The sequence below is a fragment of the Polypterus senegalus genome, chromosome 8, assembly GCF_016835505.1.
Source record: "Polypterus senegalus isolate Bchr_013 chromosome 8, ASM1683550v1, whole genome shotgun sequence".
In the NCBI taxonomy this organism is placed as follows: Eukaryota; Metazoa; Chordata; class Cladistia; order Polypteriformes; family Polypteridae; genus Polypterus; species Polypterus senegalus.
This window is the reverse complement of record NC_053161.1, coordinates 128,127,427-128,141,072: the sequence shown is the minus strand read 5'-3', so window position 1 is coordinate 128,141,072 and position 13,646 is coordinate 128,127,427. Positions and strand designations below refer to the sequence as shown.

At 36.2% G+C, this 13,646-nt stretch overlaps 1 protein-coding gene across 1 annotated transcript in view; it reads right to left on the bottom strand.

The window, feature by feature from the left end:
* Positions 1–3,125: 3,125 nt before the first annotated feature.
* The window catches only part of tmtc2a (transmembrane O-mannosyltransferase targeting cadherins 2a), a 515,972-nt gene continuing 505,451 nt past the window's right edge, over positions 3,126–13,646 (bottom strand). The window contains exon 12 of the mRNA XM_039761768.1: positions 3,126–7,365. Within this exon, the coding sequence (XP_039617702.1) occupies positions 7,186–7,365 (180 nt within the window). The 3' untranslated portion in view covers positions 3,126–7,185. The remainder of the gene's footprint in view (positions 7,366–13,646) is intronic.

Below are 13,646 nucleotides of genomic sequence, written 5' to 3'. Positions count from 1 at the left end.
AACCATAAAAAATGATTACCCACGTCAACTTACCTCTTCCATTCTGGAACAAATTATAGGCTTCCCAGTCTTTACCTGCTTACACCTTTGGAGTGAAAAATAACCTCAATCACAATAGGCATGGTGCTGAGTGGAAATTCACTTTCAACACCAACATAGGGAAGTATGAATATCAGGTTATGCCCTATGCTTTTGATTTTCCAATTATCAACAATATATTTAGAGACTTTTTGCTTGAATCATGACATTCACAGAAAAAACACTTTATTGAGATCAAGCAAAATCCAGTTAAGGAACTCCTAGTGGGCTCTTACAACCCATTCCACTTCTTCTATTCATCCACTGGATTAAATTACCATAGATTTTATTACTGATTTGTCTTCTTCAAAGAACAATTCCACAGTAAAAGTTATTGTGGATTGCTTTTCCATGAGTAAAAATTTCATTCCTCTGAAAAAGAAACCAAGCACCAAAAGTGAGTTGACAACTTAATGAATAATGGGTAACTGGGGAAAAAAAGTAATGTGATGTCCAAATAATCTAATGCAAACAAAACTGAAATGGAATGCTTTATTGTTGAAAAGTAAGCCAGCAAGGTTTGCAGCTTCATGTAAAGTATGATAAAATTCAATGTGTCATGTTTTCTTCCTTGGCTAGGTTTCACTGTAGTATTTAATTTGTAATCTAATTTTGTATCATTTATCTACATTAGTGTTTCGTATGTTTATTAGGTATGTTTTTCTTTGTGTTTACTTGTAAGTGGAACTGGCCTAGAGTATGTCCCATGTGTTTTATTGGTGGTTCCCCAAGGGGCAGGGCCGCCCACAAATCACTGCCAGGGACGGCCCTCCGCCCTATTTATGGGAGGACCCTCCATAGTTCCTGACAGTCCTGACAGTTGACTTTAAAATTCTGCTTATGGTTTATAAAGCCTTAAATAATCTCGCCCCATCGTATATATCGGAATGTCTGACACCTTATATTTCAAATCGTAACCTTAGATCCTCAAATGAGTGTCTCCTTACAATTCCAAGAACAAAACTTAAAAGAAGTGGTGAGGCGGCCTTCTGCTGCTATGCACCTAAAATCTGGAATAGCCTGCCAATAGGAATTCACCAGGCTGATACAGTAGAGCACTTTAAAACACTGCTGAAAACACATTACTTTAACATGGCCTTTTTATAAATTGACTGTAATTAAAATCCTGATACTCTGTATATCCAACTCATTATAATAACTACTCATGGTAGCTCTAAAATCTGTACTAACCCCTACTCTCTCTTCTGTCTCCTTTTCCGGTGTCCTTTTGGTGGTGGCGCATCTACTCAAAGCACCGTGATGTTCCAACAATGATTGAAGGATTATAAGCCAGACGTCTACATGACCATCATCATCAAGTCCTTCCGTGAGAACCCTAAATCCAAAGAGGACTGTTTCATTTATGTTAGGTAGAATGCCCAGAGGGGACTGGGCAGTCTAATGATCTGGAATCCCTGCAGATTTTATGTTTTTCTCCAGCCGTCTGGAGTTTTTTGTTTTTTCTGTCCACCATGGCCATCGGACCTTACTTCTTTTCTATGTTAACTAATGTTGTCTTATTTTAATTTCTTATTTTGCCTTTTATTTTTTTTTTCTTCATAATGTAAAGCACTTTGAGCTACATTTTTTGTATGAAAATGTGCTATATAAATAAATGTTGTTGTTATTTTGCATATACTAGGGAGTGGAGAGTTCTTGTGTATTTACTGTGCCTTTGCTATTGCCTTCTGTGTTTTCTGGATTTTTTTACCAGTGCTCTGTTTTTCAACTACATCTTTGGATTCTCTATTTGAGCCGTGTTTAGGGGTTTTTGAACCTGTGCTCTGTTTTTGACTACACCTTTGGATTCTTATTTAGCACTTGCTGCTGTTTTGCAGTAAGGAGATTATGGGTCCACTTCCTGGGTCCTCCCTGTATAGAGAACACTTTGAGTAGTGAGAAAAGCACTATATAAATGTAAAGAATTATTATTATTATTATTATTGCCTTGCCTTTTCAGGCAACTCCTTTGAGCTTCCTATATTGCAGAGCCTTTTGATTAAACAAACCTTTTTATTTCTAAAGATTTTTCCCTTTCTTGTATCTAGACAGGGTTTGACAGTATTAACCCCCAAAGAGCTATTTTTGAAAGTGCTGTTGGATCTTGTGTGCTTTGGGGCTCCCTAGTCACAACAAAACAGTGTTTTATGTACTGTAGTTTGGTATATTTATAGGCAATTATAAAAGTCAGAATTAAAGGTGGGATATACCTGTATAACTAATGTTAAATGTTTGCTATTGGATCTTCGACAAAACATGACTCAAGAAGCTCAGAGAATTTTTCATAAGATGGTGTTCTGTTCAATTTTATTGCAAAAATTTACAAGTTTGCAGACTAGGTGGCTCTCTGTAATATTCTTTACCCTAACAAGTGGATCTGGGCACCATAGAGGTTTCTACAGCAGTCTCTGTTACTTTTGTAGGATGTGTGATGAACTTCCATTCTTCTCCCTCATATAGGCAGCCTTTCTTAATGGTGTATGTCTTTTGTGACAGCCTCCTGACACTGAGGCACCTGGAGTTCTCAATTCCCCTTTAATTTGATCCAATCTGTCCTGCCAGCAAGTTCTGTATGAGGACGAAGAGTATCCTGCAATAATGTATAAGGAATCTCCATTTCATAGATCCACTGTCTCCTTGGTCAAATTCCAGTATAAATAGTGGATTCTAACACCAATACTTTCCTTGCAAATATATAAATGGTATACACATACTGTAGATGATCATTTTCAAAATAAAGAAATAAAAGAATAGATTAGTGTACAATATAAGAAGCCATACCTTAATTTGAAGTTCATTATGAGCCAATTAATTTTGAATATTATTTCTTCCAGATCACTCCATTTAGGTTGTGATGAATCGTGAAAATGTACTCATTTGCTGTAACGGGTGTAAGACAGGAACCATCTCTGGATGTGGTGCCAGTTCACCTCCTAGTACACACATTCATACAGCACAACCCACCTTGCTCGTTTTTGAGATGCAGGAGAAAATCAAATTACATTAAGAGTCACAGACAGCGCAAATAAAGACAGAATGACATTAGATGCATGTTATCATTGCTTTATTGTGGAAAACAATATTTGGGATAGCCTAATCTGGCACATAATTATTTGTTTTATCTTACAAAAAGGACAGCCTACAAATCTTGATAATTTATACAAATACAACAATTTTCAAAAAAATAAAACTATTTTTTTTTTAATTTAGTAAACTTGCTTTGTGCTCCAAGAGCACTGTCTGCAATAACCAACCATTTGAAATCCCTGAGCAGAGACATAAATTGTAACACTTGTTTACAAACTCTTTTCTTTTTTTCTCTATCTTTTAAATAGTTTCCCCACGAGAAAAATTTAACAACATTATTTAAGCAGCAGTCTGTGTATGCCACAGCAAGAGCTAGCTGAAAAGGTTCCCGATGTGGCAGACCCACCTATTGTTACTACTTACAACACAGTGTTGACACTGACACTGATTTATATGCTACGACAGCATCATAGGAGTATTTTTGTAGGTCTGGGCAATTTATAAAAAATACAGAACAATTAGTGACGTGTATGAGCTACAAATGACACCACACACTTAAAGAATACAAGGAAAGTAAAGCTGCAGTCAGGTCTCTTAAAAAGATGCTGTAAACGGGAGCATAATTTGACGTCCTTAAGTGCGAAAATTGGTCGTTTTGCTTTCTTAACTATATACAATTACAATAACATTAAGAGTTGCAGTAACTCCTATTATGGCCTACAGAACAATTACTAAGATTCTGACATTTACTCCTACTTTACAATTTTTTGGCTGCCATGGAAAAACAATGGAATGTAAAAGTTATGGCAGTAGATGAGCAGAATAAATGCACTTCTCCATGTGAAACCTGAATAGTTAGACGGTCTTAGTCCAAGAGTGTTATTTTGGCTGCAGGTTTTCATTCAAACCAATTTTCTTAACTTAAGGTCACCCCCTGCTGCTAATTAAACTTCCCATTTAATTAAATGGCACAACCAGACTTTATATTTTCAACTAAGGAAATTACCAGAATGTGTGAAATTCAGAAGGATTTAGTATATAATGGTGTATGGATACACTTCATTTGCTATGGTTACTTTTTCAATAGTTTAACTCTCTTGTTAACATTCTGAGTTAATGAGAAGACAACCAAAAAAGAGCAGTTAACTCATTGCCAACTCATTCTTACTTGGAAGATTTGGTAGATAGAAATAAACAAAAAGGCTTAGGATGTGTTCATCTACTATGGTCCACCGAATGTTTTATTTGTTTTCTGTAGAACAAAGGTACGTAAATTAATAGTTGCAACCCATTTTGGACTGTGTGTTGTCACATTTTGAGTCACGCAGGGTCATGATTCACAACTGTGAATAGTTTATATTGTGTATAGTTTTGCGGAGTGTGTTGCAATGGGTCTCTGTAACGTTCGTCAGTGATCGTCAAGGGGTAGGGATGACTGTTTTTGGTGATTCTTCAAGGGTGACCAAGCATGACTGTTGCCAGAGATTCACAATGGGGTATGACCCCCCCCCACCCAAGGACGACTGTCAGTGACAATTCTGCAAGGTGGGGAGGGATGATTCTGGTACTTGAAGACACATGAAAAGGGAAAATTTGGTTGCGCAAAAAAAAAAAAAAAGTGAACACATACTGGTAATAATATTAATTTTTCTCATTGAGAGAAAATCTAACTCATACCGTCTGATTATGTATTAACAAGAAAAATTGAGTTATATTTAAGAAAGTAGTTGGGGAAAAAAAATATGCGGCCACTTCTGCACTCTTGATCTACAGCTACCACATCAGGGAATTACCTTGAGACCGAAAATATTCAGTCTCTGACTATCAGCAGATATGTCCACGATGACATCTGTAGCTCAAACCAAATCCTCCTAAGCTGCAGTGCTAGGATGAAGACAAAACTCCCAATAAATACTGTAACAATGACAATGCAATGTGAATAATTAAAGCACAGATTTAAAACTAAATATTCAAACATGTAAAATTAGGTTCTACCTTGACAGTTGTTTTGTTTGGAAGTATACAAAGCTTTGCTGCTTGGATGACATTTCTAAAGTTTGCATATATGTTTGACTAATTCTCAGGGTCTCCTCAATCTAAAAAGTGTTGGCTGCAACATATTTTATTATTATATTTTTAAATGCATATAATTACAAAGAGAAAACAAGAAAAATAATGAATCAAATACGTTAAAAGAACTCCTTATATAAAAATGCATCATGAGTATTAATGAGTGCAATAATTATAAATCTATTTGGTTAGAACTGTATTCAGTCATGGCTTTACACTATTGTAATTTTTTTATCACTTTGTTTTAAGCCAACTCTATCTGAATATCTAACAAAAGGGTGATTTAACCCTTCATTATGTTAAAGCATTCAAATCCTATAGCATCCCCATAGAATTTGTGGGTGTGATCAGTACCAAAAATGCACTTCATACAGGCTCCCATATAAATAATACACAAAAGAATACAAAACATACAATTTGCTGATAACAAGTCTGGACAGAATATTTCCTCCTTGTCTCTTTCGGTTTAGATTGGGGTTGGTCCCCACTTTTGACTTTCTGCATGAACATGTTCTGTATCTTAGAGCCAAAGAAGGTGAAAAATAGGAACTGGTGAAATGTACATAATAAATTGTAGAGAAGGAACAGACGGATGACTCCATCTAACTAATAGCACTACCACTCTCCAAACTAGCTCACATAAAAAGAATGAAAAAATACAGTATGTATAATTATCAAATGTTGGTGTGCATTGTGTGGAGCTAATGAGCTCCGCAATTATAAGTCCTGTATAAAAAGGCTATAAATCTCATTAGTGGTTTGCCTCATTAGTGATGAACCATCAAACAGAAATATTCTTAAGTTCCAATTTCTCTGAGTCCAACAAGGAGATGGCAAGGAATTCTAGAGTACACGGATTCCAGAAAATATTTTTTCACTTTTATATAATTTTACGCAATACTGTGCAACCCCTTGAGATTTACAACTGGTCAGTTTAAACTACTGTAGAAGCTGACTGACCAAAAAAAAAACAAACAATAAAACGTAAAAAACCTCCAATGATTAGGTAACATTTAAATGAAAATTACTGGATGATATTCAGGATCATCCACTTTGATATAAAATTAAGTCGTATTAATCATATAAAAATATTTTGCTTATGGGTAATTACACTCATAATGTACACTTGAAAAGTAATATACTATAAGCTTATGCAAAGGAACACAAGCTGGCCTGTAACACTTTTTAATAACATATCACTGCCTGCTTCATTTCAAAAAAATATTTTTATCTCTCCATGTCTACACATTTTGGTTCCTTAAATTATACTGTACTCATGGCAAGACAGTTCTAAATAACTCACCACATCATCTGTTTTCCATGTTTTCAGACATATTCCACTGTTTTAAAGAGTACAAATCAATTATCTCTTAACATGTAAATAGCACAATTCTGTGGGCACACACCAGGACTTTACTATCATTAATAATTTTGAACTTAAGCTTTAGGTAAACCAGAGAAAGAAACATCTTTTGGATTCAGGAATACTCGAAAGATGCCAGGCTCTTTTCACATGTTGACAGAAGACTAACAAAATATTAACGAAATAAAACACATACACATTAACTATTGCACCCCTGGATGTGAATCCCTATTGTTTTCCTGTCTATTCAGACTACTGAAATGTACAATGCCACTGGAAAAAAATAAAATAAAAAATAAAACAAAATAAAACACTGGTTACAAATCAATATTAGCTTTACCACAGGACTTCAAGTATGCAGCAGGTTCCTGCTTCAAGTTAAGTGCTCTGGTTTCCGGGAGGACTGTTGCTAAAGTCTTTAATGTTTTTAAGCTACTAAGGACCAGCCACAGATACAGGATTCCTTTGTCGAAAGTCATTACAAAGACTTTGACTCCAAACAGAGCCGATTTTACACATGGCTTGCATCATGTGGCTTCTTAGTTCATTTGTCCGAGTGTATATACTGTACATATACACACACTCTCCCTCTGTAGAATGACTCTTCCTTCCTGCAAATTTGCCAGTGTTCAACTCTAAGTACTTCCTCACGTCCCCAGAATTTTTAAGCCTTGTTTCTCCATAATGTTCCACAGTTTACGAAGGTTGGACTGAGTTATAATATCATCTGGCTTGAGTTGGAGTGCTCTGAGGTAATTTGCTTCTGCTTCTTGGAGTTTACCATTTAGATGGAGAATGGCCCCAAGGTTCATTAAAGCAGCTGGATACTGAAAAAGAGGGAAACAATAACATTAATGAAATTGTGATACAGTGTAGTAAAAATTTCATAATTGATAATGTACCTGAATATCATTTAAACAACAATATCACTCAACACTAGGTGTTTCCTGCCGGTCAAGGTAAAATTGTCAAATTACAGATGCAACTTGAGTCAAGTCGCTGAGTTCCTAAAAAGAGAGAAGCATTCACGTGTAATGCATGGGCATTATCATTAGCTAAACAGTAGAAAAACGTATGACAAAAGAACAAAGCCCAACAAAGTTTGCTAATCTTATCTACCCAATTTTTCCAAAACAATATCTTTATATATCTTTTTTATGTCCTTGGAGTCCTACTGTCCACCACACTACTTACTGTATACAGCACCATATGTCTGTGGTTCTCTGTGTGAAGATGTTATGATCAATAAGCAATACACAAGTAGTGAAATTTGACACAATTATTTTTTGGGAGAAAATACATTACAGGTATGTCATGAGAAACCTCACATTTACAATGCTGCTTAATGCAGTTCAGACTTTCAGGAGGATGGAGCATTCCCTGCAGCACTGTGCACAAAACAAGCAGCAGTTGGGACAATGCACAGTAGATAGGTTATTCATACATGTTGTGGAATATGGCCGGCCAGTTATCCCGGCCAATACCCCCAGGCCGCCAGGTGGAGCCCTTCCTGCAGCATGGAGGTACCCCGAATGCCAGCAGGGAATCATGGACAGTGGAGTTTTCCTTTACAGCCCAGCTGGATACTTTGGGGGCCAACAGAGGACGCTGCAGGGAGGCCCAGAGACTCTTACGTGCCCTATAACCAGGAAGTACGTCTTAGTCACAGTGACAGGGGAAATGATGTACTTCCGGGATGAAGAAGAGGACTTTTGATCTGACCCGGAAGTGATAGGAAGTCACGTGGACTGAAGGATCGGAAACACTTCCGGGTCAGGGAATATAAAAGGACTGTGGGAGATCCCAGTCGTGGAGCTGAGCTGGGTGGCAGGGTGGCAACGCGTTTGGGAGTGGAGGATTGTTTATTATTATATTGGAGAATTGTATTGTATAAGTATTATGGAGAGGAGGGTGCTTAGTGTACTGCATTGTCTAAATAAAGTCAATATTTGGACTTTTACCTGGTGCCTGGCGACTGATCTGAGAGTTCAAGGGGATGACAGCGCCCCCTATCTGTCACAATGTGCAGTGTGGCATATTGACATGATGGTAAAACTACCTGTTAATGTGAAGGATTCACAGGTCTAGTACTAAATATGTAATATCAAGAGAAATGTGTCTCCATTATGCCACTCCAAAGTGATGTTTTGCTAGTAGGTCACATTGTAAAGACGAATAAATACTTTACTGATGCTTTGTAAGTGTTATGAAGACCCAAAGAAGTGTATGATACAGAATAGTAAATGAGCAATAGAAGCATTTTTGGAGTACCTAAACTAAGATGTTTTCAATGACAAATCTTTCCTTGATTTTTAGATGAAGCAGACAGTGGGCCATACAATTTCATCATTGCAAAAAGGTAATACAATTATTTATGATTAAATTATCTTTCATCCACTGAATACATCTGGACAATTTTGTCAGGCTGTTCTCTAGAAGGAGGAACACTGCCCCAGACAATATGTTGCAGTGGAATATGTAAAGCATCCATGCACTTTTTTACTTTCTCGTATACGAAGTATAGAGAAAGTAATGGAATCGTCCAAAAATTCAATTTTGAGATTTCGATGAATCACGATGTTTTAGACCTTCCTGAGTCCGAAAATACCATTTTTGGAATTATGTCTGAATGTCTGTCTGTGTATGTAAACACGATAACTTGAGTATGCTTTCACTTAGGTGAACCAAATTTTGCATACAAGTATTAGGTATAAAATATAGATTTCTACTTTGAGCTATTTCCACTAACCAGAAGTGGTAGTTTACCTGAAATGTTTCCTCAAAAATATTAAAAATTTGATCATTTCACATCATATTATGGTAAATCACCACATTTTAAGCAATTTTTGTCTCTGCATTTTTTCAAAAAATGACCAGTTTTCGAGATAATCACAATTTTCCGTTTGTCATTCAAATCGTAATATATACATATTTGAGAATGTTTTTGCTTTACGTAAAGAAAATGTTGTTTACAAATATTACATTACACACATTACTAAAGTCTCTTGCAACTTTTGACCCACTTCTGCTTACTGAAAGTGGTAATTTACCTGAATTGCTCACCAAAATAAAATTATCATGGCAAATTTTTTATTCATGCAGCTGCTTAGTCCAATTTATTCAACTTTACTTTAATAATAATTGTTCAATATATTATTAATTCGATGGTTCTTTAATGTACATAATATAAAAATATAATCATTCTCTTACGGTTTACTCCTTAAATATCCATCCCCATATCTGAGTATATGAGAAAGTCTAGGGGAGACCACTGCCAATTATTGAACTTGCGATTGCCTTACACGGTTGCAGAGTGCTGGAACCTATCCACGTAGCATAGACAAGAACACGGGAATTACCTAATATTCTAGTTGGCCTCCAAGTCATGAGCAGCCAGTGACTATAACAGCAGTAATGGAAACAAAGCTGGACTGAGTCCATAATGTTTATTTACACCTGGCAAATGTGGAGTCATTGGCTGCTTTGCATGTCTGTATCAATGCATCTTGAATTAAGGTGCTTGAATAGATTCAGACCTAACAAGGTAAAAGCATCCATCCATCACTGAAGCAACCTAAAGTAGGCTCTGGTTTCAGAGGCTGGAGACTGTGTAATAAATATATGACTGTTCAGGATTTATATTTTTAACTGATGTGCCTTATTTAGATTATTGTGCACATTAGCAATAATATAAAAGTAAAGTTTGTTTCCTGAATGACTGTAACAATATACAGTGCATTGTCCTTAACTAGGAAAAGAAAATCCGAACACATTTCTCCAGTTTTAATATCACTACACTGGTTACCTGTGTCATTCAGGATTGACTTTAAAATTCTGCTTATGGTTTATAAAGCCTTAAATAATCTCGCTCCATCTTATATATCGGAATGTCTGACACCTTATATTCCAAATCGTAACCTCAGATCCTCAAATGAGTGTCTCCTTAGAATTCCAAGAACAAAACTTATAAGAAGTGGTGAGGCGGCCTTCTGCTGCTATGCACCTAAAATCTGGAATAGCCTGCCAATAGGAATTCGCCAGGCTAATACAGTAGAGCAGTTTAAAACACTGCTGAAAACACATTACTTTAACATGGCCTTCTCATAACTTCACTGTAATTAAAATCCTGATACTCTGTATATCCAACTCATTATAATAACTATTCATGGTGGCTCTAAAATTCGTACTGACCCATACTCTCTCTTCTGTTTCTTTTTCCGGTTTCTTTGTGGTGGTGGCGCAGGCCACCACCACCTACTCAAAGCTTCATGATGCTCTAACAATGATGGATGGATTAAAAGGCAGAATTCTATGTGACCATCTTCATCAAGCCCTTCCATGAGAATCCTAAATCCAAAGAGGACTGTTTCATTTATGTTAGGTAGAATGCCCAGAGGGGACTGGGCGGTCTCATGGTCTGGAATCCCTACAGATTTTATTTTTCTCCAGCCGTCTGGAGTTTTTTTTTTTTTTTTTCTGTCCCCCCTGGCCATTGAACCTTACTCTTATTCGATGTTAACTAATGATTTATTTTGTTTTCTTATTGTGTCTTTTATTTTTCTATTCTTTATTATGTAAAGCACTTTGAGCTACTGTTTGTATGAAAATGTGCTATATAAATAAATGTTGTTGTTGTTGTTTGCTGATGTAATAAAGCCTGATTTGTTGCCAATTAACCAATTAAATTTGTTCAACAGAACTTCAATATTACTCTTTTATCATTAACATTTAGACAAGCCTCTTGTACTACACAGAAATCCCCTCATCAAAGAATAATTAAAAAGTGACCCTTATAACTGATTCAAGAAGAAATATGCCACCTCCAGGAACTGCCAAATTACTTCCTTATGTTTGAAGTGTGGCGCTACAAAGGCAGTTTTGTAAATAAACAGAGAGCAGAAGTATGAAGGGATCTATAAAATTACTTAAAATGTAAGATCAAGCGATGAAATGTAAATAAACTTGCCCATGTCCTACACTGAGACACTCAAAAGGAAATCCAATATTAATGGAACCAATTAATCTTTTCATCAGCATCATGATAGTGATAAATTTTATATAATTTTTTTGGATGGGGAAAAATGTAGACATTCACACCGTTCCCTTTGTTTAATGTCAAAGGACACACTTCCTGTTCAAATAATCATTTTTCATTTTGAGCTTTGCTGAAAGGCCTCATGCTTCTGTGTGGTCATCCACTCACAATTCACTTGAAATGTTTCCTTTTACAAATTTAAAATACTCATCAGATTTCATTCCACTCTACTGACAGTACAATTTTGGACCACCGGATTGGTGCAGAAAGTATAGTCTTTCTACAAATTCAAAGACCTCAGCATTTACATTGCCATTGCCAATCTAGAATGGATTAGGGGTTGCATTTGCTGAAGTAAGTAGCAGTGATTGTGCTTTTCCATCTGTTTCTTGGGAACGTTGAACTTAACAGTCTAACCCTAAAATTATGTAATTAAACATAATATTATAAATAAACTAAAATACTTGCATTAGGAATAAGTAATGACGACATTATATATTTGATACATTACATATTCTGTACATCATAATGTGCCACTATGAAAATATTTAATTTGTCAGTATTTTGCACTCCTTCTTCAACTTTAATTGAAACCACATTATAAACATGACAGACAGCAGGATCCGTTGTATAGGAATATTTTAAGCACTTTAAAAGTATGTATTTTTTAAAACTGAAAATCATTAAAGCAACTAGAGGTTATGTACTGTATACTGGTTTCAAAGAGCATTTAATTTTCCCTAAGATGTGTAATGGACAGCACACATGGGCTAGAATGGCCCCATTTTCTTTCCTTTCCAATGAAGAGATCAAGGGGAGCTCCATATCTAGGCTGTATGCCCCCCAAAACCCCCTTCACCCACTCGCTGCCTTATCCAGGCAAGTCAGAGCCAGGAGAAGAGACAGGCAACACTGGGATGAATACCTGAGGTATTCTATTCAATAGAAGTTTGTATTTTTAACCCGGGACCGTGTTGGTGCATTCGTGTCTGGAGTTTGGGGCTCTGTGTACCCCCTGTTGATCACAGATGGTAAACGTTACTACCACAGGATAAACATTTAAAGAATCACTGTTTTACATGCAGGCATTAGGTTGTCTCAAAAACTCATGGATTTAATTTTAGCTCTCACATTTGTTTATGGGTGTTTTTCTTCTGTGATTTCAGTTTTATCTCACATCCTATAGATGTGTGTTCTAAACTGGTACTTTATAAGTTAAAGTAAGCCCATGCATAAATGTGTCTTGTGATGGAAAAGGGTGTGAAAATGGATGGATGTTAAATGGAACATTCCTGTCTTGGACCCAGTACTGCCAGGTTATGTACTGTAATGGATAGGCTGAACTAGGAAAATAGACATATATATTGAATACTAATACTATATATAAGTGATATCTGCTACTGATTTATTCCTCAGTGCAGGAGGATCCCATCACTCATCACTGCAGCTGGAGGTCTTTGCATATTTCAGACATTATAAAAAATTAAGACAGGTGGGTGCTTAACCCATTGCTTTTATTTTCACAAGAATAACAGAGAAAACAAAATCTGGATCTGCTATGCACTAACCAAACACATATGTCAATTCTTAGACTCCAGCTGCGTGACAGCTACCCTCTTTTATTGAGACCACAAACCCCAGCCCTCACATTGCTACTTTGCTCCTAAGCCCACAGTCTCCTTTTTATTTGATTCTCTTTATTTTTTTGTACCTCCCCTCAATAATTCCAGGATAGTGAAAAGTGAGTACCCAGCCGAAAATGGTTTTGGTTTGCCTCTTTAGTCAGGTGAGGATCTGTACTGGGTTGGTTTCTTTCATGTGCCCAATTCTGCCAAGAAAGACTTGGGCTGCCAGTCATTCTGTATTGGAATAAGCAGGATTACAAATATAACCAATAAATTCATTAATTAAAAATGCTAATGTAATTACTAGAATGCTTGTGTTTGTTTAGTAATACTCGATGATCACGGCACTAGAGATTAAGATGTGCAAATTTATCTGCACCCTGCACATGTGACAACAACTGTGCATTTGAAAAAAATGTAAAATAAATAGAAACATATATTAATTTAC